This window comes from Zeus faber (genome assembly GCF_960531495.2).
Source record: "Zeus faber genome assembly, chromosome: 4".
Lineage (NCBI taxonomy): Eukaryota > Metazoa > Chordata > Actinopteri > Zeiformes > Zeidae > Zeus > Zeus faber.
In genome coordinates this window covers 23,604,376-23,628,847 of record NC_137191.1, presented here as the reverse complement: position 1 = coordinate 23,628,847, position 24,472 = coordinate 23,604,376, and the positions used below count along the sequence as shown (strand labels likewise).

Sequence of the window (24,472 nt, the reverse complement as noted above, 5' to 3'; positions counted from 1 at the left end):
CTCAGTCAAACAGTGTGGGTACATGCACAATGGATAGAAACTGAGAGAAACTTACGCGTAGGCCTCAAAGTCTCCATTGTTGATCGACTCAATGAGTTGCTCAGTGACTTTGATAATTTCCTGTTTACGTGCTAAAACACACAATGGCAAAAAAAAAAAAAAGTTTATATCGCACAAACGTATCCCAGACAAATGTAGGTCCGACGTGGCATAAAAACGCTTACATCAGACATGTCTCAAATGGGTGCTAATCTACAAGATAGCAGGATATCAAAACAGGATATTAGAAATGGAAGGCACTCCCAAAACCCATGACGCACGGAATTTCTATTATTTTCGTTCCCAAAATTCCACAAACCAGCGCCTCCCATGACTAATAGTGACAAGAAAAATGCAGGATGACACAGTTCCTCTCACCCAACATATCGCAAAAAAAGGCCAATGCTCGGATGCAGTTGTTTCTGAAGATGCGGTTTGAACTGAGAGAGGTTGACAGTTACCTTTATTGTTATTGGTGCAGGCTGGGGGATAGTGAAAAAAATGACTTATAATTTACCCAAAAAAAGAAAAAAAAAAAAAGACAGGTTAAATATTTACTCATCATCTCCTTCACTTCCATTGCCTTGACTTGCCTGCGAGAATGCTTTTATCTCTTGTGTAATTATTGGCAAATAGGGGCCCATTAGCGGGGCCACTTGTGGTGCCGCGTGATGTGAGACCATTATGACTGGAGTTAAATGACTACGTGGTTGTGCGTCGAGTGAAATTAAATGTGTGTGTTGCTTACAAGATAGTGTGCGCGTATGTTATATGCATGCCCGTGTTTCTGTGTGTGTGTGTGTGTGTGTGTGTGTGTGTGTGTGTGTGTGTGTGTGTGTGTGTGTGTGTGTCAGTCATTTTTGGATCATGTGAAATCAATGTCTGGGTTTGTTAGAACACCAAGGCGAACTGGAGAGTGAAAGAGCATTGATCTCTGACAGAAAAATCGTTTAGCGGTGGAGACTCCTTTGACTAAAGACTGAAAATCGGGGGGGCGGGGCATAGCATTTTGGTTCAGTCATAGGGGAATACAAATGCTGCATCAATGGTATGTTCATATATCTTTTGAATTACTGTGACAAAGGAATATAGTTGTTAATAGTTGTTTCTATAATAGTTAATAGTTGTCTAAATGTATCTGTTTTCAACTCACACCTCAAATAGTACGTAGGTACAGTAGGGTTCATCCCTGCAGAGGTCCAGACTTTTCTAATGTTATTTCTTAGTCTAATGCAAGTATTGGGGGACAAATCGGATGGTGGATTTGTCCCCCATTACTTGCATCGAAGGAGATCTACAGGGATGTGGTCTCCTGTTCAACTAGATAAGACTGGTGGTCACAAAATGTTGGCGACAGAACGCAGGTAAATGTTTTTTTTGGGGGGGTTTTTTCAAAGGACTTGGGGACTAAAGAAGTCAGGGGGAATAAGAGTGTCTCTCCCACTCAGAGGGGACTTACTCTGCACTGAGGAGGTGGGAGTCTGCCTCGGCTCAGACATCTGGGAAGAACGGCCCTTAGAGCTCAACATACTGCCCACTAAACTGCCCAGACGGAGGGCTGGCAGCAGTTGTGTGTGGGTGGGTGGGTGGTGGAGCGTGAAGGGCATGTGTGTCAGTGTGTTTGTGTGTGTGTGTGTGTGCGTGTGTGTGTGTGTGTGTGTTGGGGGGGGGGGGGGGGGGGGATAATGATGCAGAGGGAATAGGATGAGATTGTGGTAAGGACAGAGATAGAGGCGTGTGTGTTTGTGTGTGTGTGTGTGTGTGTGTGTGTGTGTGTGTGTGTGTGTGTGTGTGTGTGTGTGTGTGTGTGTGTGTGTGTGCGTGCGTGCGTGCGTGTGTGTGGGTGCGCAGACAAAGACAGAGATGAGACACGGAAAAAAATGAATAGGCCCAACAAAACAACACAGGGAAAGGAAGGGGAAAGAAGTCTAAGTCTTTCAGAAAGAGAGAGGAAAAACATTCCATAATTGTTAAAAGAAAATACAAAACACAAATAAGCGTCAGGAGGAAACAAGGCGTTCTCCAGCGAACGCCAACGTCAGTTGTTAAGATGAAGGAAACTCCATTTCTTACAGAAACGGGGAAGAGGAGGAGATTACGGAGACGATGGGGTGTTTATCACAGCGGACGGAGGGAAAGGTGTGATAGATCAATATTTGTGCACTTTAACCGAGGGGGTGATTCAGGGGGCGGGGGGCGTACTGGTTAGACTTGGTCAGTAGATGCACGGTATGGGTGAGGGATAAGGCGTAAAGCAGAAGAGCGACGGGACGCCGCCGCCCTACCTTTGGCGTCCTCGTCCTCGATGGTGGTGTTGGTGCTCTCGATAGACTCCTGAGGGGGCGAAAAGAAACACGTTTCAAAACCAGATCACCGACGTCGACGTTCATGCTCCGAGGATCGAAAAAGGAACACAAGCGTGAAAACAAAATGGGGCGGGAGGAAAATGTATGCGTTCCGTAAAACAGCCCGACACTGTCCTGTCACCTTTTAGAAGCGGTAACCAAGTTGGCAACACTGCATCATCTTTCGATTGAATGATATTGATCCTTTATAATTAGGACTCGTATTTTAATATTTTAAGAGAGTGATGTCAAAAAAAAAGGGGAACGTTATTAATGACCATAAAAAAAATTTTTGGTTATATTTAACATGTATTTTTTCTTTGGGTTGTTTTAAGGTAAACAATGCAATCATCAATATCTTGAAGTCAAATTAGTTTTTGTTGTTTTCTACACTATGAACTATCTTAAACTACGTTAAAGCGTTACGAATTTATTTATTCATTCATTTATCCCCCCCCCCCCCCGTATGAGAAGGGGTTGACAACGGGGCAACCATACCGCACGAGGTGGCCCAAATCTTCAGAACCGATAATGTTGAGCTCTGCCTAACCCGCTACACGAGGCAGATTTATGGAAAACCATGAAATAAAAGATATGGAGAATTGTAAAAGTTGTTGTTTTTTTTTGGTTTGTTTGTTTTTTACAACAATCTCCTTGTTTATATAACCTGGTATAGGATGAGGGATGTTACATAATCCACTAAAGCTGTTTGGAGGAAAACAGCAGCGCTATTGAGTTTTGTTACTAATCTCCGCCCTGTCTCTGCAGGCTCGGTGTTGTTAGAGCACAAACTATACGAGCCACATGGTGCTGCTCACAGACGTTCTATGTCTCCATATAAATTGACACCACATTCAACGCTATATACTCCACCACGTTATTGATAACCCCTGCCCTTATCGGCAAATGGTACCCTGAAATAGAATAGAATGCTTTTATTGCATTGTATATTGAATGAAATATGGTAAATGAGAAGGTCATCACACAAACTGTGACACCCAAAGTGATGAAAAAGGAAAAAGGACAACTAGTGATGATCCATAATGTCAAACAGGGTTTTTCATATATCCGTTCTAAATTAAAATGCCGATGACTGTAGGAGGGTTTACTTGCATCCATTACATCTCACATGGATCAGATGCAATTGCAGATAAATTTTATCACGGGAAATGTTTTTTTTTTGAAATGTTAGTGGTTAAAGTCTCTTAATCTATGATTAGAAAACAAAGTGAAGACTAGAATACCTTGTTTCCATCCACAGGGTTGTGAATCACCGTGGTCTGTGGCTCCTGAAGTGAAAAGACAACAGAATATGAGCTAAAAGGTAAAAAGCCAGACAGAAAACAAGTTAGTGACGCGGAATGAGAAAATGAGAAATATAAAATCTGTGTGTGTGCTATTACTTGATATAATAGAGTTTGAAATCAGAGTAACTGACAGTTGTGCTCTTTAACCCTGAAGACCTAATCCTCGTCTCTCTCTCTCTCTCTCTCTCTCTCTCTCTCTCTCTCTCTCTCTCTCTCTCTCTCTCTCTCTCTCTCTCTCTCTCTCTCATCTTTATTTTGTTTGGTTCCCCTTCCCTTATGATCCTCTCCATTTATCTGCCCTGCACAGTGTATGTATCTCATATTTTCTCCTCCAAACCGACTCAGCGATGAGCTGCTCTGGGTCTGTGGAGGCAGAGCCACGGAGGAATCGATATATGATGATGAGCAATTCAGCCCCCCTAATCACTCAACACTCGACTGGATTACACTAGATTATTACATCAACAAACAGCTTGTGTGTGTGCGCGAACATATACGTCTGTGTGTGTGTGTGTATGTGTGTGTGTGTGTGTGTGTGTGTGTGTGTGTGTGTGTGTGTGTGTGTGTGTGTGTGTGTGTGTGTGTGTGTGCGCGCGCGCGAGAGATCGGCGTCAGAGGTAAAGGAGAGCCAAGCCAGAGAGAGCATGTGCGTGTTTTCATGCGTAGTCAACACGACAGCGAATGAGGACACAAAAAGCCGGTGACATCATGCAGAGCGGCGGTCATGTGACCTTGTGCAAAAGAAGAGCCAGCCAGAAAATGTCATGCGATGCGTGAGCCAGCGAGCGGCGGCCAGCCTCGCTCTCCAGCCATGCATGACAAACACCGCCGCCAAAGCCAAAACAACAACAACAACAACAAAAAACAACAACAACTTGCAGCAAGCCTCAAATGATTATTTTGGTCAGCAGCTTTGCAAGAAAAATTGTAAATTCCACATAAAAAATAGGGATGATGTGCATTTCAAGACACCACAGTCTGGGGAGAAACACGCACAACGGGGCTATGCAATGGGGAGGAGGAGGAGGAGGAGGAGGAGGAGGAAGGGATTGTTGGCGTGGAAAGGAAAAAAAGGATAGGAGAGCGGATGGATCGAGTCGTGGTGGTGGTGTGGGGGGTTGAGGTAGAGGTTGCACCTGACTACAGCTCTGTGACCACGTTAGCTCCTTATTATAGCAATCCAGCAAATCAAAGCTATCCAAGTTCCTATGTTGGAAATACATACACAGGTATGGATTTTTACAGGTGTGGATGCATTATCTCTAAAGGAGCTGACAGGAGCCTGTGCACACTGTGTTTCATTCAGGGACAGCCTGTCCTTGAGGTGACGAGAGAAAAATCTATTTGTGAGCCTTATATTGTTATCTGGTGTATACTTATAAACCTAAATACTGGAAATTACCATAGCAGGAACGTATCTGAAGCCAACAGGAGTGTGTCTAAGCCAGGCATGAGTGGTTAGGGTTAACCTCTACCTGCTCCGCAGTGGGATATGAGGTCGAGAGGGCGGAGAGGTGGAGTGGATGACAGTGTAGGGAGGGTTGGAGGTGACGGGGAGGTGAGGTGACGTATGTATACCAGTGCAGGGGCAGAGCCTGTTTCTTTTGGACTGGTCACTGTGTTGGCTTTGTTGTTGACCTGCAGGGGGCAGTATAGAGGGGGACATGACACAACCACACAGGTCGCGTCCACATACCCTTACAGTACATTCACTCATGCACTCCTCACACAAAGCCTGTGGTTGTGCAACATCAGCCCTCTAAATGTGTCCTCAGTCACTTCACTTTAAGAAAAAAAAAAAAAAATGTGGACGTCGCCAAATTCTTTGATTCATTTTCTGTCCCCGCTTAATCCTGTGCAGGGCACGGGCAGCTGGAGTTGTTCCCAGCTTACTACGAGCGTAGGGCAAATCGACACCATGAATGGAAGGCCAGTCTAGTTGTCGGATTGCACACATACACACATTTGGTCAATTTAGGGTCTCCAATTAGCTTAGCCTGCATGTCTTTGGGAGGGGGGAGGAAACCAAAGCACCCAGAGATAACTCATGCAAACACCCGGAGAACATGCAAGCTCCAGGTGGACAAGATCCAAACCTAGGCCTCCGGTGCAGCGAGGCAATAGTGCTCCCCCCTGAAAAAAGTATTTGATCCTGTGCTATTCTCTGCATTTAAGCATAGTTTTTCACATTTTAATTGGTCAGATCTTTTGCAGGCTGGTTTATAGAGGGAATGGAGTGGTTTATAGAGGGAATCTCAACTTTAGTACTTCTTTTAGTTGTGTGTGCAGTACACAGTAATCAAACATGTGATCTGCAGGTTGGGGGAAAGGTTACTGTGAGGTTGACGGAACACAGGTTCTAGAGGCACATCATACCACATTTAAAACTAATCCCAAAGGGCCTCCAGACAAACGTTGTTGATGCCTATCCGTCTGGAAGGGGCTAACAAAGCCGTTTCTGAAGCTCCAGGGACTCCAGGGACTCCTCCAAGAACCACAGCCAGAGCAAAGTTTAGGAGCAGTAGTAAATCTTCCCAGGAGCGGCTATCCTGCCAAAATCTCCCCCGAGAGCAAGGTGTAAAATCACCAACACAACATTAAAAGACCTGTGGCTCGTTCTTATCTCCGCTAAGGCCAGTGTTCCCGACCCTATCCTAAAGACACAAAACCTAACGAGAAAGATAACTCACACCGAATCAAGTGTGGTCTGCCGCCCCACTAGCAAGAAGATGCGTTTTTTGATTGCCACAGTCGTTATTTCTGCAATCTTGGGCTGCCAAGATAACGACCATCGCACGCTGCTGGCGGGAGGTGGACTTGCCCAGAATGATGATGTCATAAGTGCACAATGCACATCCATAAGGCTCCTCAGACACCAGACGTTCAGACCAATTAGTGCAAAAGGACAAAGTGTTTTCATTCCAAAGCGACTCACCTTGACGCCGTCCGATTTCTTGTTCAGCAAACTCTTGGCTGCTGCAGGGGGGGGGGAGGGAGGTTTCAGAGGCAGAAGTCGAGGCTTGGTGCTACTATAACATGCAGCGGGCACAACAGGCAGCTTGGCTTATCATCATCATCACCATCAGCATCATCATCATCATCATCATCATCACACACAAGGTGCAAGGTGGTTCCACTGCAGCAAAAATCCAAATGCAGCGCAGCGGTCTCGTCGCACATTATCATTACTCATGAAAATCTTCTCTCATCGTAATCCGGACTGAAGTGCAGGGGAGGGTGCCAGGGTGTGTGTTCAGTCATTGGTAGTGTTAAGGTGTTAAAATGCAAACAGGTCGAACTACTAAGAAACGACACACACAAAAGTGCCCCGGATAACAAATTATCTAGCATTAGTGGGGACTTTGAGGGCCTTATATGCACAAATCAACATGCACTCACTCACTAGCACACACACACACATACTGTATATACAGTACATGAATATTTTAAATATATAATGTGATACATTTAAACATATTTTTCATATGTATACACATTTCAATATATTTAAATACATGTTTAAAAAATATAGATTTTAATGTATTTCAAGATACTGTATATTTAAACATATAACATATATAAAACCTCTTTGACTACCATCTTCTCTCTTTCACTAACACATATAAATCAGAATACACCTGCCGACACACACACACACACACACACACACACACCCACACACACACAGAGTGTGATCAATCTCCAAATGATCAATCTATATTGCAATAGCATGCATCTCCTAATGAATACAGGCAAGTTATGAATTCCTCTTTGCTTTCACGAGTCCCCAAACCACCTACTGTAGTTTACAATACATGCACATGTTGCTTTGGGGGGGGAAGTAACATCAGACTTTTGAGGATATTAGGAATCGGGAGACACTCCCAAACATTCCCTGTCATTCCAAACAAGAATCTTACCTCAAATTGATACCACATTCCAAACAAAAGAAGGAAAAAAAATTGAAAGAAGGAAGAAAATGATGAATAAAAACAGAGTAACATATCAGCGTCTGGACTTTAAAGAATCTGGTGCCAAATGAAAGATAAAGACTAATGTAGTTTATAACAGAAAAAGACACAAATAAATAAATGCCTATAGTGTGGAAAGAGACAGCTAGAGCAAAAAATAGAGATGCGGAGAGGAACGGAAGAGGTGTAGGAAGAAAGAGGGTGAAAGACAGAAACAACGACCTTGGTTTGCCATCAGCATCTTAGTGCCGAGTTGTCGGGAAAAAAATGGAAAATTTGCGAATGGTCAGATGCTGTTGGGAAACAAGGTCCTGATCACAAGGCAAGGAAAGACGTACCTGAGAAGTTTCTTGTGACCAGCAAAGTAGTCAATATAGCTCCCTGTGACGGTGAGAAAGAAAGAAGGGAGGAAGGAAGGGAGGAAGCATGTGAGGAAGCAGGGAAGAACAGCAAAGAACAGGCATTAGAAGGAAAGTTAAGTTGGAGCAGCACAGTAATTATCCAGAAGTCAGAAATACAGGAAATGTCAGTTCAAGAAGGAAAGGGCAAAAGCGTGGATGGATAACTTCAAGGGGGAAGCTCTAAATCCTGTGTAATTTGAGAGTAAACCCCAGGTCACCTACCGCGAAAACCGAAGAATGAGGGTCAAGCGAGGGTTAAATACCTTAAGTCGCATGCAGGGAGTGAAAGTGAGAATTTTCCACAAATTTGCTTCACCTTGAGTTTCCTCCTGGCATTGAACTTCTTCAGGCACTCCACCGTCTCCTGCCTGTGCATCATGGAGGCTACGGTGGACCGTTGCTACGGGAGAAAAGTGTGAAGATTAGGCGGGAGAGGAACAGAACCCTCATCCTAACCCTAAGACAACGCTCAGTGATTAGTGCATTGGACACCGGTGCTTGTGTGTGAGCTCGACACGTACGCAGATCCAGGGGTGTTTAAGGGCCTCTGTGGCAGTGATGCGTTTGCTGGGGTTGATGGTCAGCATCTTGTTGATCAGGTCTTTTGCCTCGGGAGTGACCGTGTCCCACTCTGGGGATGGGAACTGCCAAGAACCACAGACGCAGAAAATCAGACACGTAAAGCCAAGGGTGGCATTTTTTTGTCGGAAGCAAAGAAAAAATATAGTCGGAGAAATGTGTGCATCTGTGTTTGTGTGTGTGTGTGTGTGTGTGTGTGTGTGTGTGTGTGTGTGTGTGTGTGTTTGTGCACCCACATCATAGGCTCCAGCCTTGATTTGCTGATAGAGGCGGTGCTGGTCCTCATCCCAGAAAGGAGGGTAGCCGACCAACAAAATGTACAAAATCACACCTGGCGGAGAGTGACACGTAGAGTCAAGCAGCGCGGCGGGAAATACCAAATTTTTCCCAAATCTATCAAATCCCCAAAAGGCAAAAGAAAACATATGTGTCGTTGAAGTCATTGCAAGGTCACATGAGGACGCAGAGAAAAACAGGCTCTGGTGGCAGGGCCAAGAATGGGAGAGGAATGTACAGTGCAGTGACATTGAGAGAGAGACAGAGACAGAGACAGAGAGAGAAAATTCTATTTACCGCAGGCCCACATGTCAACAGGCTTCCCATACGGGTCTTTCCTCAAAACCTCTGGAGACAAGTAGCCCGGAGTGCCGGCAAATCCTGGAGGGCAGAGACGGAGGGAGGAGATGTGGAATGGATTGGGGGAGTGCACACTTAACTGGTTAAGTGACCGGGCAGCTCAGTTGGTTCATTGGCCGACTAATTGACTTAGTGATTGGCTAATTGGTTAGTTGACTGGATTTAGTGCGTGAGAGAGTGAGTGGGTGAGAGACGGTGGGTGAGTGACTAGTTGGTTTGGTGACTGATTCTACTGATTGGTTGGTCGATTGATCGGTTGTTGGGCTAATGAATGGTTACTCACCAAACCAGGCCTGCTGGTCGCCCTGCACCTCGATAGCCAGCCCAAAGTCAGCCAACTTGACCGCCGCCCCCTTCAGCTTACTGGCCAATAGAAGGTTCTCAGGCTGGGGGGGGCGGAGTCAAACAGGTTAGAGGCAAGATGTCACACGCTCTCTGGGAACAAGTTCCCCAAAGAAACAGATCTAGGATCAGATTAGCCTCACCGAATCCTAATCAAATGGTTAGGGGTAAAAGTGCTAAACTGCTCTTAAATCGGTGTCCGGGGCAACTCCCTTTTCTGTGAGACAGAGGACAGACGGACGGAGATGCTCACAGGACCGACATCTGGACACACTACCACAGTGAGGCTGGGCACTTGCTCCCCCAGCCTCATGGATTCCGAACGCTTGGATTGGCGACAAACGGGACAAGACTGTTTCCACACTGAAGACCAATCCGACGTGATTGAATCCATGAGCGGGAGCAGAGGGCACAGCTCAGGAAGACACCTGGAGCGGGAGGTGTGGGGTCACAACAGACACAAGTGTGGCAAAGAAGATGACTTGGCCACGAGACGAGGGGATGTTTGGACACGCCTCACACCGATAAACACAATTTAGCACATCCATAAACATATTCATATTCGTACAGCCGTATTCATGAATAAAGGCTTGCATGCAAGCCTTTTGGCTACACACACACACACACACACACACACACACACACACAAACACACACACGGAATACACACATCAACACACACACACACAGGTGCATAAGCCAAAAAGGTCTCTGCTAACCTAAGGCCAGTCAGACAGTGTGCTCTCATGAATAATACATTTCCTAACATTTAGACACTCTAAGCCGCCTCAGAAAGCCTGCATGCATTAGGACAGACATAGAACCACGCCACACGCGGCTGATAAACGACAATGAACCCAAATGGTGAAACTGGGAGATCGGCTGAAAAGATTCCCCTAATGATGAAATGTAAAAAGATTACGAAGTTACTTCGGCGCGCAACACTTCCCCCCTTGACTCACTAAAGGCTAAAATAGACAAGAGCAAGAACGCCCCAGATGAGACAACATCGTAACTCTGACGTTGAGAACGACGCGTTTTAGAGGCAGCTGAGCAACTCTTCCTATCGTGTATTCCTTTAAATAAACACCTCCTAGACATTTAGGCTTCCGTGTTTTTCGCACCGAATAAAAACACCCCGGGGGAGTCATCAGAACCCAGAGTTTACCAATGGAATATTCATGACCTTGGGAAATCTTTCACATTTTTCGACATCATTCTTTTCATAATTATGCAAATGCTCCACGTTTCCTGAGTTTTGGAGCTGGTTGGCTCTTTTCCCTGTCACCGTGGTATTCACACTTCAATGCAGAGATGTGGGCAAGTGCGGGCACATGCTCCCAAACACATCACGCACTCACGCACGCACGCACGCACGCACGCACGCACGCACGCACGCACACACGCGCGCACACACTGCAACGCTTTGGTTTTGTAACAGGAGCAGTGTAATTCCTGGCACTAGTGGGTACAGTACTGAACCTAGAATATTATAAAATACTGTGTGAGGCCCTTCAGAACAGGGCAGGTAGGACAAAGGAGGCAGTTTTTTTACTTTAGTCCTCCACCTACTGGAAGCTAGATTCTCAGTAGGATTTCAAGATCACGGGTCAAGGTCGAACCGCAATCCATTTGGCTCGGCTCACAGGTATCAGTGCTTCTTCTGCAGTAGGAAAGACACGGACGACACGCATTCCACGCCCCTTTGTAATTCCTCGCCAAAATAAACACAGCTCAGGGTTCTCTGGGATGTCCCTGCGTTTGTTGCTGTTGTTGTGTGGCGCGTGGAAAGAAGGGAACTCACAACTCACCAGGAATCTTTAGAGAAAAGCCAGTTCTCAGAGGTCCTCTCGCACCTCGGAGAGGCCATTTCACATAATCCTAACGCAATTTATGAGCATACGACGTGGACGCAGACCAGACGGCTCTCCGGTTCGACCTCGTCACATGCGCTCCCCGTCGAGGGATGCCACCTGTCATAAGGGGTCAGTTTCTGGGGGGGGGGGGTCGTACAAACCTTCAGGTCGCGGTGGACTATCCCATTAACGTGGCAGTGATGGACGCTCTCCAGGATCTGCTGTATGCAGTGGCTGCAGGGTGCGGGAGCGAGGGATGGAGGTTGGATGTAGGGGATGGGGAGGAGGATGGAAAAGAGTAGAGCTGAAAAAAAGACACAAGCACACTCCCCTCCCATAACACCGTGTCTGAGACCCCCGTCCCCATTAATCGCCGGTTAGATGATGACCTTTGGCTTCCCGTGGAGGTTTTTATCGAAGGGACGGCCGTAGCGCAACGCAAACAATGCAGAGGGGCCACAAGCTGTCGTCCAAGAAAACACGGGTAACGTCCCGGCACGGTCATTAATCACTACATAACTATGTCTCTCCTCCCTCTCTCCACTCAACTCAAGTCTTGCACCGTGTCCCCTCGGCCTCATTGTTACAACACTATTCTGGTCTCTCTCTCTCTCTCTCTCTCTCTCTCTCTCTCTCTCTCTCTCTCTCTCTCTCTCTCCCCTCGCTGTCATTCTCTAATATACCTATCTTTCTCTCGCCATGTCTTTACATCTGTGTTCCTTCTCTCTCTCTCTGTCATCCCTTCTTCCTCTTTTTCTCCTTAATTATCTATATCCCCCTCCCTGTTTTCTGTCTTCCCCTCTGTCCTCCTCTCTCTCTCTTCCTACCCCCCCCCCCCCACCTCCAGAGGCAGTATTTCAGCGCAAAGGGGAATAACGCAAAGGCAGGTTCTGTATGATTAATACAATGTACTCCGTGTGATTAATCACCTTTATAAATAACCGTATAAGAGCTGCATCAGAAACAAGGCAGCCGCATCACACTCCTGCCAGAGAGTGCGTACAGTGCACAGACACACGCATTCGCACACTCTCACACACTCCCATAATATAGAGACATTGACGCATAACGTCTGCTTCGCTAAGCAAAATTGCATTTGTGTATGCATGCGTGCGTGTGCGTGCGCGCGCGTGTGTGTGTGCATGTGCGTGTGTGTGTCTGTGTGTGCCTTACCTTGCATCGGCCTCACTGTAATACTCCCTGGCTACGATGTCCTCAAACAGCTCCCCTCCTGTCACTCTGAAGACAGAAAAAGTCACCTTATGGCGTTAGAAAACACAGGTGATATGTTTGGCATAGGCTTCCCTTATGTGTATGTCAGATGGTGGAAGGTCACCAAATTCTCTCAAAATCTCTTTAATCAAAAAAACGCTATTCGTACAATACTTTCTGGACAAAAACACTACGCAATTAAACCAATTATTTCTTACCTATTCTCATTTCTTAGGGAGTGAGTGGATGATGCACAAAATTAAGTGTGAAGACAATTTTCTTTTTTCCTCATTGTGACAGTAACTCGCACTACAAATACTTAATATTTGGAAGTGTGCTGTATGTATATGTGAATGCTTGTGTGTGTGTGTGTGTGTGTGTGTGTGTTTGCGGGGGTGGGGGGGGTCATATTGAGTCTGTCTGCTGGGTTTACTGTGGAACAGATTTGGCCGTAGGGCCCTCCATAGGGGGGCCCTGGGGCCCCGAGCTGACCCTGCTTTTCCAGCCGGTCACAGAAGTAGTAGCGGCGGCAGCAGTGGGAGGGGTGTCGATTTAGGAACCATGTAGAACATACACACAGCGTGTTGTACATACACCAGAATGGCATTTTGATGTATTTTGACACTTGGATATGACTTTGATATGATCAACACATCAAGACATGAATGTATAACACTAATTATGACTTAACGTACTTACTCAGTCTCTGTCTCTATGCTGAACGTTCTACATTATAAACACAATGCAACTTGAAGGAAAGAAATATATAAAGACGTTTCTATGTGTCTGTGGCGGACCAAGGGGCATGGTCAAGCCAGGGCTGCAGACTGCAACATGGCTCCCTTTCCCGCGGCCCCCCAGCCAACTCGGGGCAGGGAGCTTTCTTGTTTGTCTGTCTTGCAACGAAAGATCGGCGTACGGGTCTCGAGAGCCCACCAGTAGCTTCCTCCAGCATAATAAGTTTATCCTTATTATTTATCATTTTGGGCAGCGAGCCTCTCTGTTTAGAGTTATTAATAAAGATTCTCGCCAGGTCGGCAATACACCGCCAGAAAGACTCCGCCTCCCTCCCTAAACCCCAACTTGTGGGAGTCTCTGCCTCTGTCCTATTAATACAAATGTCCTATTAATGCTTTTTTTAAAGTATTTCTAAGTCATTTCAAAAAAATTATACTGTTTTACATCTACATAATTCCACCTAATCTTGTTTGAAAAGGTTTTTCTAAAAGACCCTTAAAACCACCTATACTGAATTTGTGCATGTGTATGTGTGTGTGTGTGTGTGTGGGGGGGGGGGGGTCCATTACTCACAGATCAAACACCAAATAATGGAAGCCTTCTTCTGATATGCTGTCATGTAGTCTCACTGGAACACAGGAGGAAAGACAGACGGACAGTGAGGTCGATGAAAAGAGGAAAGTCGTTTACTGGCACTAACCACCAAAGTTGCCATCGTAGAATTGTTTTCAGAATCACTTGTCTTATTCAAATCATGTGAGCTCAACTACAACTACGAATCTTACTACTTAGGAATTGATTGTTATAATCTGGACTCAATGAATATATCCTGGTATGAATCTTGACTCGTGATTTCAATTTGTTTTAAATATTTGCTGCAGAATAGGCTTGGGCAATCATGCAAAATTCCAATCGCCGATTGCTGGGGGCGGCGATCGCCAATAAACAATTTTATCTGTAACGGTCTCCCCATTACAGAAGTGCAGAATTTATTATTTACAAGTAAAGTATTCGCACAAAAACATCCAGTTTTTAATAAATGAAGTCCCATAGGAACAGAAAGCAACAGGTAGACGTGCACTGGTTTCTATTTTAAGGGCGGAACGGGACAGTCCCTTAACTCAGTTGTTTCAAAAATTGGTTTCATACAGTTAGGAAACAAACAAAAATAAACAGACCTAAAATAAAAACACAGGCACGGGAGCAGGCGCGCACCACTGTCTGGAGGAGAAAAAAAAACTCCAATTTGCTGAGTAAGGTTTACGTTTTTCATTTTCCACAAAATAAGAAAATAAGGAAACAAAATAAATCCAAATTTTTCTCTATGAGATGATATTATATATTGTTTTATTAATATCACAAGACTTGCATATAGAGCAGCAGGCAGGTGCGGGGGAGGGCACACCCGCCCCTTGATGCACCATGATGCCCCATGGTGCCCATTTTTATCAGGCACATTTTTTTAAGCGTGAATTGGCATAGGTGGCGAGGTAGAGGATTGTGCTGTGCTGTGATTTCACTGTAAATCAATTTCCATTTTTTTACTGTACATTTACTGTTGGTTTTCAAGGTTAAAACTTCATCCCTTGATCCTCATCCGCCTGGAAATTCGCCTTTTTAAATTCCCTTTGCAAAAGCCGAAAGCACCATTGCTTTAACAAAAGCAAAAAAACTCAAATTGAACTAACTTTAACAAAAATGTGTGTTACTGTAATTGTTAGTTGGACCAGAAGATAATTCTGAGACCCAATATGAGAAATGACAATATGACTATATGATAATATGATAAACATGATAATATGAGAAATATGACAATATGGGAAATCAAAAAAATCAAAAAATCAGGAAAATGATCAGGGTCTGTGTGTGTGTGTGCGTGTGTGTGTGTGTGTGTGTGTGCGCGCGTCAACAATATGACATTATGAGAAATATGACAATTTGACAATATGAAAATACACAGAACATGACAATATGGCAATATGAGAAATCTATTAAAGCTAATATCAGGAAAATGGTCAGGGAAAATGTCAAATGTGTGTAAAGCTCTATTTTACACCAGAACCGCCCCTGCAGTTTGTCTATTCTCGACCTGAAATTGGAAACCAGATTTGAGATTTAAAAGATCAGCAGTGAAATCTCTAAGTCTGCCTCTTTCTTGTGCTCTCTGGGAGCAGTGTGCCGTGGCGACCGCCCTCGTGCCAAACTTTGTTTGAGCAATTACAGCAGCGTGGATCCGAGACAGAGAAGAGAGAGATAATGATGGAGAGGAAAAGAGATAGAACGTGTATGGAAAGATGTAAGCAAACAGATGTGAGCGAAGGGGGAGAGAAAGAAGAAAGGAGAAGAGAGAGCCTCCTTCAGTGGTCTAATGAGGAGCGAAGGGTGAAGGGGTCAGAGATTGAGAGAGAGAGAGAGAGAGAGAGAGAGAGAGAGAGAGTTTCTGTAGGGCTTCTCTTCCTGATGACTCAGCAAGCAGAGTGCACAAACACATCATTATTGGATATATGCTCAATCTCTCGCTCTCTCTCTCTCGCTCTCCCTCTGCCACACACAAACACAAACATTGCCTTTTTCTATACAATTAATAGCCACAGCAATAATCTCCAAAGACGTCCACAGGAAAAACTTGTGTTTCTGGGTGCATTTTGTGTGTATATACATACTTATATATGTATGTGTGCTATTGCATTTTCTACGTTATTATTATAATTATAATTATTATTATATGTATTATTATTAATATTCTTATTGTTATTATTATTGTTATTAGTATGATCATCATAATTGTTATAATAATTAGTATTCTTATGATTATTGTCATTATTATTAAAATTATCACTGTCAGTAATTATTATTTTATTATTATATCCACACATATGCAATATGCGTGATCCCAGTTATCCCAGTGAGTTTACGCTGTGAGTTGTGGGAGGCTGGTGAGAAACCGCAACTTACCAATATTGGGGTGCTTCAGTAAACGACAAATCCTCGCCTCTCTCTCCAACTTCTGGTGATCTAAGAGAGGAAAGAACAGAAGAGAGTGGTGGGGTAGAGAGGTCAGTTTTGTGTCTTCCCTCAGAGTGAAGGATGTAACTCTGAATCAGAAAACTAACTGGGTGCTGTGGGTTGGAGTGCATCCGCATGGGTGTACGCACAGAAACACAGTTCTATAAGCGTGTGTGGAGGTGTGTGTCTGTGTGTGTGTGTGTGCAGCGTGTGTGTGTCCTCACCTCAAACAACAATTTAAGGTTGCTTTGTTGAGAGGTGTTTTTTGTTTTAATTGAGTTTCATACCATTTCTTGATTATTCCAGTGAATATACAGATCTCAGCCGTGTCAGCCAAACTAGTCCCATTCCTTTGCCTTAGCAGGTCCCTAATTCCATTATCGTTAAGAATGACTCTTGATTTTCCGAAGCAAGACTTGGATCGCCAAGATCCAAGGCCACTAAGTTTTTCTTTCTGTTCTTTGATGGCATTTTTATGAATGGCGGACGTCAATAAAGGGGGGTGGGGTGGGTAGGCTTATGTAGTATTGCGATTGAAGATTTTTATTCATCACATGCAGTCATACAAGTGCGGTGCAGAGAAATGATAAAGGCCAGACTCCAAAGGCTGTGCAATACAAAGTGGGAAGAAAAAAATTGCTAAAATAATCGAAATCTGAAAAAAATATATACTATATATACAAAGAAAGACAAAATATATAAGCAAAAATAATATCCATATTGTAGGTATATGCATATGTATATGTATTTATGAATGAAGAGTATGCAACAGTATGTGCAGTGTTTAACAGTCGAATATGACTATAATGTATTATGCAAGGACCGCAATTTGCAATGATACAGATGAATATAAATATACAGATGGATTAACATTACATTTTTATTGCATACAGTATATTGCATTTGTTTGGCGTAAATAATGGTAGTTCACAAGTGAATGAATGAACCTGCTCTTATTTACGAGCAGGTGCTATTCATCAGGCTTCCATGAGTCATTCATGATGGTTTTCCTGAAGTTTAGATCTTTTGCGGAAACTGTCGTGGGCGTCATACAACTTGTGCAAGACCGATTCATTACACAATGAGAAATCGTAAATGCTCTCGTTTGAAGCCCAGTGGGAAAGCTGTACAGACACACACTGGGTTACAGAATGTTTTTTTATAGACAGCGTGAACACCCACAAAGTGCTTTCAGGCTACTGCTCCCGCCTTCAGGCAGTAAAATAATATAGGTTAAATAAAGTGATTAACCCTTAAGAGGAAGCCAATTGGAAAGGCCAGGCCAACTTAATTGGTCCTAAATATAAATAAATGATCTAAGATGTATTTATAATTTAAACAAAACCCTGTTGGCGATGTGAGGTTGTAGCAACATGAAATGTTTCTGGGATATGAGCAAAAAATAAAAGTAAGAAATAAATAAAAGTACAGGGTTAAATGCATAATAATGGGGATAATACTATAATAATAATTAAATTACACAATATATAAAGTATTATAAGAATAGTTATAATTCTCATAATTTATCATCATTATTGTTGGTGGTAGTAGTAGTAGTAGCAGTAGTAGTAAGAGTATCAGTGTTTATGAAATGTTAATATCCATTGTGGCTATTAGTGTCAATAACTACAAGTGAATATTAATTCTACCTGTTCAACGTTTGATAAAAAATTGTATTTTATCACATTTCACAAAGTTGATATTTTCAAAGGACCGGATGAATCCCAAAGCATAATATTGCGTATATCATGTGTTTTAAACCTATCAACATACCAGGTTTAGCGACCTATTTCAGGCTTACCTCAGGATGGAAAGAAAGAGAGACAGAGAGAACTAGAGAGAGTGAGAAAGAAAGAAAGAAAGAAAGAAAGAAAGAAAGAAAGAAAGATGAGAGCCATGAGCAGAAGGTCCCTCGATTTTTTGCGCTCGCGCGCGCGTGTGTGTGTGTGTGTGTGTGTGTGTGTGTGTGTGTGTGTGTGTGTGTGTGTTTCAGATAAAATAGGTCGCCTATTTTTCACCCTCGCTCTCCTCTCTCCTTCTCCTTCCTCCGCTCTTGTTGACACTATGGAACCAGAGGGAACCGAATTCCGAAGTCATCCTCGGCCTTGACCGGGGGGGGGGGGGGGGTTGAGGTCCTGCGGCCACACTGGAAAGCAGCGAGATGAAGACCCAGACAGATACACCAAAAAAAAAAAAGAGGCAGATGGGCGGCGGGGAGCGACGTACGCGGCCGCGGCGTGCGGCCAGACAGTCAGACCCCGAGTCGTACCGACCCGCGGACAGAGTGACGGAAAGAAAGCCAGACAGCTCAGCCATTATTTTGTGAGCAACAGGACCCCCACCCGGGGCAAGGTCATTAATCTCTCCATCTCTGTCTCGGGCTCCTGCACGCCGCAGAGTCACCCCCAACATATCTCTGCCTCAAAGCTCGGCTTTTCCTTTAATAAGACGACAGTTTCATAATCGGCCCAGTATGTTATGGCACCATGTGTTTTTAAGGCTATTGCCGCTGTCGGTGGACACCAGGACAGCGGTGGTTCTCAACGTGGGGTCCGGGGAGCCCTCCAGGGGTCCTTCATGAGGTTCCCAGGGGGGTCCCCGGCAAAATCGTTACGAGTTACATTTCACCATTATTTATTTGAAAAGGCCCGAGCACCATTAGAGAACATACAATAATGACTTGTTTTGATCCTAGTTTCACTGTTATCTCCATGACTAAGGTATAAACAGGTGCGGAAGTTTGGACTAAATCAAATCTGGTAATAAAAATATTTTCCAATCGGCGTCCCAGGAACTAAATCTTGGCTTAATGGGTCCACATGTGTGTGTTATATGAAAAAAGGTACCAGGTAACGGGTTTCCAAGGGGTTGAATGATGTTCTAGAGCCGGAACCGTACTCCCGGCGCTCTGAGAAAGGCGAGCCGTTCGTCGACGTCCTTGTCCGTACTGGCGCGGCTCGGGTGAACTCACATGATGTCATCTTTCAAAGTCCGGGCTCCGTTCCAAACTTCGCGCCTCGCATATGGCCAAGGACGCATTAAAAATGTCTGGACGCCTTCGCACTATCGCCTCGAAAATATCGAGGGCGTATCAGTCAGTGGCTGGACCGGACTGGACTGACCCAAATATCCCGACGCTCGTTTGGACAGTTAATAACGAGTTCATGGGGTGCGATGAGCTCGCTCGGCAGCGCTGTGGAGTACATGCGTGTGTTGTTTTTTTTTTGTTGTTTTTTTAGGGGGTTTTGGTGTAGGATCCTCACGCGTTTGACCCAATCGCACCAGATTTTTGAAAACAACAGTTGTGTATTTCATGGAGCGAGTGATCTCAGTTCACCTCCCATTTCCCTTTCCCCCCCATTTCTTTCTGTTTTTTTCTTTCCTCTCGCACTCACTGACTGTCACACTATCTCTTCTCTCACTTTCCGTCGTCTTTTCTCTCGCCTCGACCCCCGCCCTTACACACACACACACACACGCACGCACTCTCTCCTCCACAGGTAGTCCACCTCCCAGCCGGCTGGACATCTGTTGTCTAGCAACTCCTGCACCAATCAGAGTGCCAGGCCTCTCCTCTCCTCTGCAGTGGAACCAGCCTTGCATGCAAATGGCCGGCGCTGACAGCGCGCGCACGCGCACACACACACACACACACACACACACACACACACACACACACACACACACACACACACACACACACACACACACACACAAACTCTTACACAACTACAGACAGGGAGGCACAGGTGCCTAATTCTATGGAAGCTGAAGAGGTATTAAAGACACTCAACGCGCAACTGCTCCGCAACCAACTACAGTGGAACTATTCACATTAAATCAAACTATTTCAAAGGAAAAGTCACACACCTTGAATTTGAAGTAGTACCACAAGCCGCCTAGAAGCCTAGAAAATGACCATCCACATCGTTTGAGTGATAAATAAATAAATGTGACCTTTTTGGTCCAGAGGATTAAAAAAAAAACAAAAAAAACAAAGAAGAATCTTTTTGAAGGTGTCACTCGCTCCTAAATAATTTAAGACTGTAGTGATTGTCTTGAAAAAGAACCGTTTTTGCTGAGCCAGCTGCTGGGTTGTGTGCCGCTACTCTTCGGGGGATTAAAATTTACCACTTTGCACCTTCACAGCGTGTCATAAGCCCCTGGGTGGTGATGGGACTGTGGTTAGCGGGAAAATCTGCCCCACTCCTTCCAAGCTGCAGCGTGACAAGAATGGGTTATGACCGGAGCGCTTAACCAGTGTGTGTGTGTGTGTTTGTACATGTGTGCATGAGCATGTGTGTTATTGCAACTGTCAAGTGTGCGAGTTGTATGCACGTGGATGTACATGAGCATAACCTTTCCCCACGGCGGACACAAGGGATGGAGTTTCTGCTTAGCACGTTTAATGTGACTTTGCCACAAGCAGCGTTTTCACATAATAGGGAGGCAACTAAAGCGTGCGGACAACAGATATGCCAGTCAGCCCTTCCAGTATCTCCCAGGCCTGTCTGGGGCCTCTTTCACCTGTCCCCGAAACAATTTGTCCGCTCCGATGAGCTGCACGTCAGTCTTCCGACAACACGCCGGTCGGATTCTCCGTCGCTCCGTTTCTCGCTATCGGTTTCTCATCCAAACTGCGCCTCCCTCTCCGTCTGCCTCGTCTTGTCTTGACTTCCGGCGATCGGACTTTCCATCTGTCCGAATCGCTTACTGTCTCTCTGTCCGTCTTCCAACGTCCACTCTCAACGCGTGAGAGATACCATATGATGACACTTTTCATTGAAGTGGCAATCCATGACATTGTCATTGTTGGGTGGACTACACAAGTCCAAGAATTCCATTCAATACTACATGAGCTGAAGGTCAACTACTACATATCAACAGCGACCGACTGACCACAACAAGCTAGGCTGCTTTCGCAAAGTCATGTCTTTCACATCTTGAGCGTACCCGTTTGTTTTGCGTTTTTGCCGGGAAAGGCAGACCCGGCCACCAACAACGGAAACAGCACATAGAGGAGCACACGCAAGACGCAAATACATTGAACTTATACATCTTACTTATAAGGTGCCAGCTAAAAAAATCTTTCAAGTATGGGATTGCTTTACAAAATAATCTTACAGATAACCACTTTGAATTGTAATTACTTTCAGCTATTTACAATTCTTCCTGTCCGTGTGTGTGTGTGTGTGTGTGTATGTGTGCGTGCTTGTGTGGGTGTGTTTGTCTGACATCTCTGCTCCTCCCCTCTCTGTCCATTAGCAGCAAACCTTTAATCTGACTGTAAAACTTAAAGGGGGTCTATTATGCTCCTCCTTGGGAATACACAGTAGGCCTCTGAGGTCCCTAAATTTGTTTTTGAGGTTTTTTGCTGAAAATACTACTCAGATTACACATTCTAGCCATTCTAACATACCTTTATACCATCCTGCTCCAAAGACGGGCTGTTTTTGTGTGGGAGGAGCCGACCTTCTGAGGCCCGGAGTTCTGGGAGCCCATGGGGTTTGAGCATGGCTTCCGGGATTCCTTGTATTTTAGCCCATAAAATCTCACTGATTTCACCTTATCAGTGCACCAAAATCTGTTGCTGAACAAATTTGAGGTGGGAAATAAGCAATCCAGTTGCTGAATCTCAACATTCAAATGCATATTAGATCTACAAGGCCTCATTTAAAGGTTAGTTCCGACTTTGGTTGACACACCGAGACTCTTTCACACAGGGATATTTTGTTTCATGTAAACGTTGTAAAATAAAACATAATAAAAAATTTAAAAATAAAATAGAGAGCATTATTTTTATAATTATTTTAAAAGATTTGTTTGTTTAGTTACTCAGATGGAGGACGGCTGTAATTAGAACGTCTCCCTCGGTGACGTCGATCGGGGCAGCAAAGCTGAACGGCTCATTTCACCACATGTTTTCTGCAACAGACGGCTCACAAAAACTGACTGGGTTGTTTTATTTCTCGGTTTGTGTGTTAGTAGGCCCATCAGAGAGCCACATGTATGTGCACAAGCGCTGGAAATGTGAGTTTTGCATAATATGTCCCCTTTGATAACACATTTTGATCTGCCATTGACTGACACACTGTCTGTTCTGTGGTTCTCTCTCTCTTCTGTTCGATTCCAATCTCAGGTCTGGCCTGTATGGAGTTTGTGTGTTTTCCGCATGTTTGTGTGGATTTTCCCCCTGATGCTGTGGGGTCCCTCTCATCGACAAAGACATGCAGATTGGACTAATTGGAGACCGTAAAAAGTATGTAGGTGTAAGTGTATGCGTGTGAGTCTGGCATGGACCCTCCCAACACGTATGGATGGAACGGTCGTCTATTTTCCCTTCAGTTTGGGAGACAGCTCGCTTAGCTCTCATCAGTGGAAGAAATACAAACCATGGACTTGTTTGCTTGCACCATCTAATTTAAGTGTGATTGTGGAAGGTTGAGCACAGCCCTAATGGCTCTGAGCCTATGGGTTCCTTTCCTTGTAACACACATTTGAAAATTCAGCTTATGTTCCTTGGGGAAAGCCAAACTCACCTCTCTGCACCTTTCTTTCTTACGTTCTCTTTTTTGTACTATCAGTTATGCTCTCTCTCTGTCTTTCTCTCTCGCCTCTGTTTCTTTTTTAGTCAGTTTCGTTTGGAATATCTCCCATCTGCAACCGCACTGCAGCAGAGTATGGTGTGGTGTGTGTGTGTGTATGTGTGTGAGTGTGTGTGTATTATTGTGGGCGGATGTGTGTGCCAGCTCATGTGTGTCTAAATGTGTGTGCAAGCGTCCGTGTGCACTTGTGCGTGGGTCTACTTTGGCTCTCTGAGAGATAGGGTTCGATTTTGTACTTTCTACCGTATTAGCATTGTAGGATCAGATTTACAGATTGACAGCAGAGAGACAGATACAAGCAGACAGACAGAAAGGTAGGAAGCAAAAAGTACAAACACAGATGACGGATGAACAATTCAGCAAACTGATCTCTTTCACTCTCTCTGCATGCATCGATCTAAGTATCTGTCTATACTACATATATATTATACACACGTCATTCTTTACATTTTGCATCACAACTAAATAAACACCTTCAATTTAATTGATTAACTAGGTCCAACCCTCAAAACCCTATTGTGGCGGACCAAGGGGCATGGTTAAGCCATGGCTGCAGACGGCAGCATGGCTCCCTTTCCCGCGGCCGCCAAGCTACCTCAAGTTGGCCAAATCAGCGCCCACGCGGCACTGATTGATCGGACTCGGGGCAGGGAGCTTTATTAAGCTCCCTTCTTGCAGAGGGGATCGGCGCATGGGCTCGTCAGCCGACCAGGAGACAGGGCGGAACGCCATTCCTCATGCGCCCAAAATCAATATTCCTTATCATTTATACTTGTGGGCAGTGAGCCTTTTTGTTCATATTAAGAATAAAATATTCTCGCCGTGTTGGCAAATCATGGCCAGAAGGACTCCATCTCCCTCCCTAAACCCCTACCTGTGGTCAGAGACTCCTACAAGTTGCGCCCGAATGGGGACATGGGAGGGGCAGGGCACCGAGTGAAAGGTGCCCCTGAGCTGATCCGCTGGCTGCGGAAGAGCCTCGCGGACCTGGAGGAGGGGCGGCTGCGGAAGAGCCTCGCACACCTGGAGGAGCGGGACTTCCTCCGCTGCCAGCTGTAGCGTGGCCTCACCAGCGTGAGCGCCCAGGAGCACCCAGCGACCGACCGCTGGCCCGCCGCTGCCAACCGGGAACCAGCCAGAAGACCAGAGTTCCGACCCCAGGACCCGTGCAGGTTTCGCCCGGTCCCCAGCACGTCCTGATGCCCCTGGAGGAGAATGTCCAGGGGGCCGCTGCGTTGACTCCAGGACCCACACAGGATTCGCCGGGTCCCAAGCTCGTGCGCCGCAGCCACGGGGAGTCGGGGGACGCCCCTTTTCTTTTCCGCACAATCCCCTTACCACCGGTCCGGGGGAGGGCGGATGTCATGTTGATGAGAGAGGCTGGGGGAGTGCATTCACAGTCGGTAGGTGAGTGTTGCGTGGCGCACAGTGACTT

General features: G+C 45.2%; 1 protein-coding gene across 4 annotated transcripts in view; it reads right to left on the bottom strand.

The window, feature by feature from the left end:
* The window catches only part of camk2d2 (calcium/calmodulin-dependent protein kinase (CaM kinase) II delta 2), a 47,045-nt gene that overhangs the window by 5,448 nt on the left and 17,125 nt on the right, over nt 1-24,472 (bottom strand). Inside the window, exons 3-18 of one of the 4 annotated variants that reach the window (XM_079999094.1) lie at nt 16,382-16,441; nt 14,000-14,054; nt 12,650-12,715; nt 11,638-11,710; nt 9,562-9,664; nt 9,216-9,299; nt 8,879-8,973; nt 8,585-8,707; nt 8,380-8,463; nt 8,001-8,043; nt 6,627-6,664; nt 5,270-5,329; nt 3,629-3,673; nt 2,325-2,373; nt 1,499-1,597; nt 56-131 (exon numbers count right to left, since the gene is read on the bottom strand). In XM_079999094.1, the coding sequence (XP_079855220.1) occupies nt 56-131; nt 1,499-1,597; nt 2,325-2,373; nt 3,629-3,673; nt 5,270-5,329; nt 6,627-6,664; nt 8,001-8,043; nt 8,380-8,463; nt 8,585-8,707; nt 8,879-8,973; nt 9,216-9,299; nt 9,562-9,664; nt 11,638-11,710; nt 12,650-12,715; nt 14,000-14,054; nt 16,382-16,441 (1,153 nt within the window). The remainder of the gene's footprint in view (nt 1-55; nt 132-1,498; nt 1,598-2,324; nt 2,374-3,628; nt 3,674-5,269; nt 5,330-6,626; nt 6,665-8,000; nt 8,044-8,379; nt 8,464-8,584; nt 8,708-8,878; nt 8,974-9,215; nt 9,300-9,561; nt 9,665-11,637; nt 11,711-12,649; nt 12,716-13,999; nt 14,055-16,381; nt 16,442-24,472) is intronic. The other 3 variants (XM_079999096.1, XM_079999095.1, XM_079999097.1) reach the window with 3 other exon arrangements.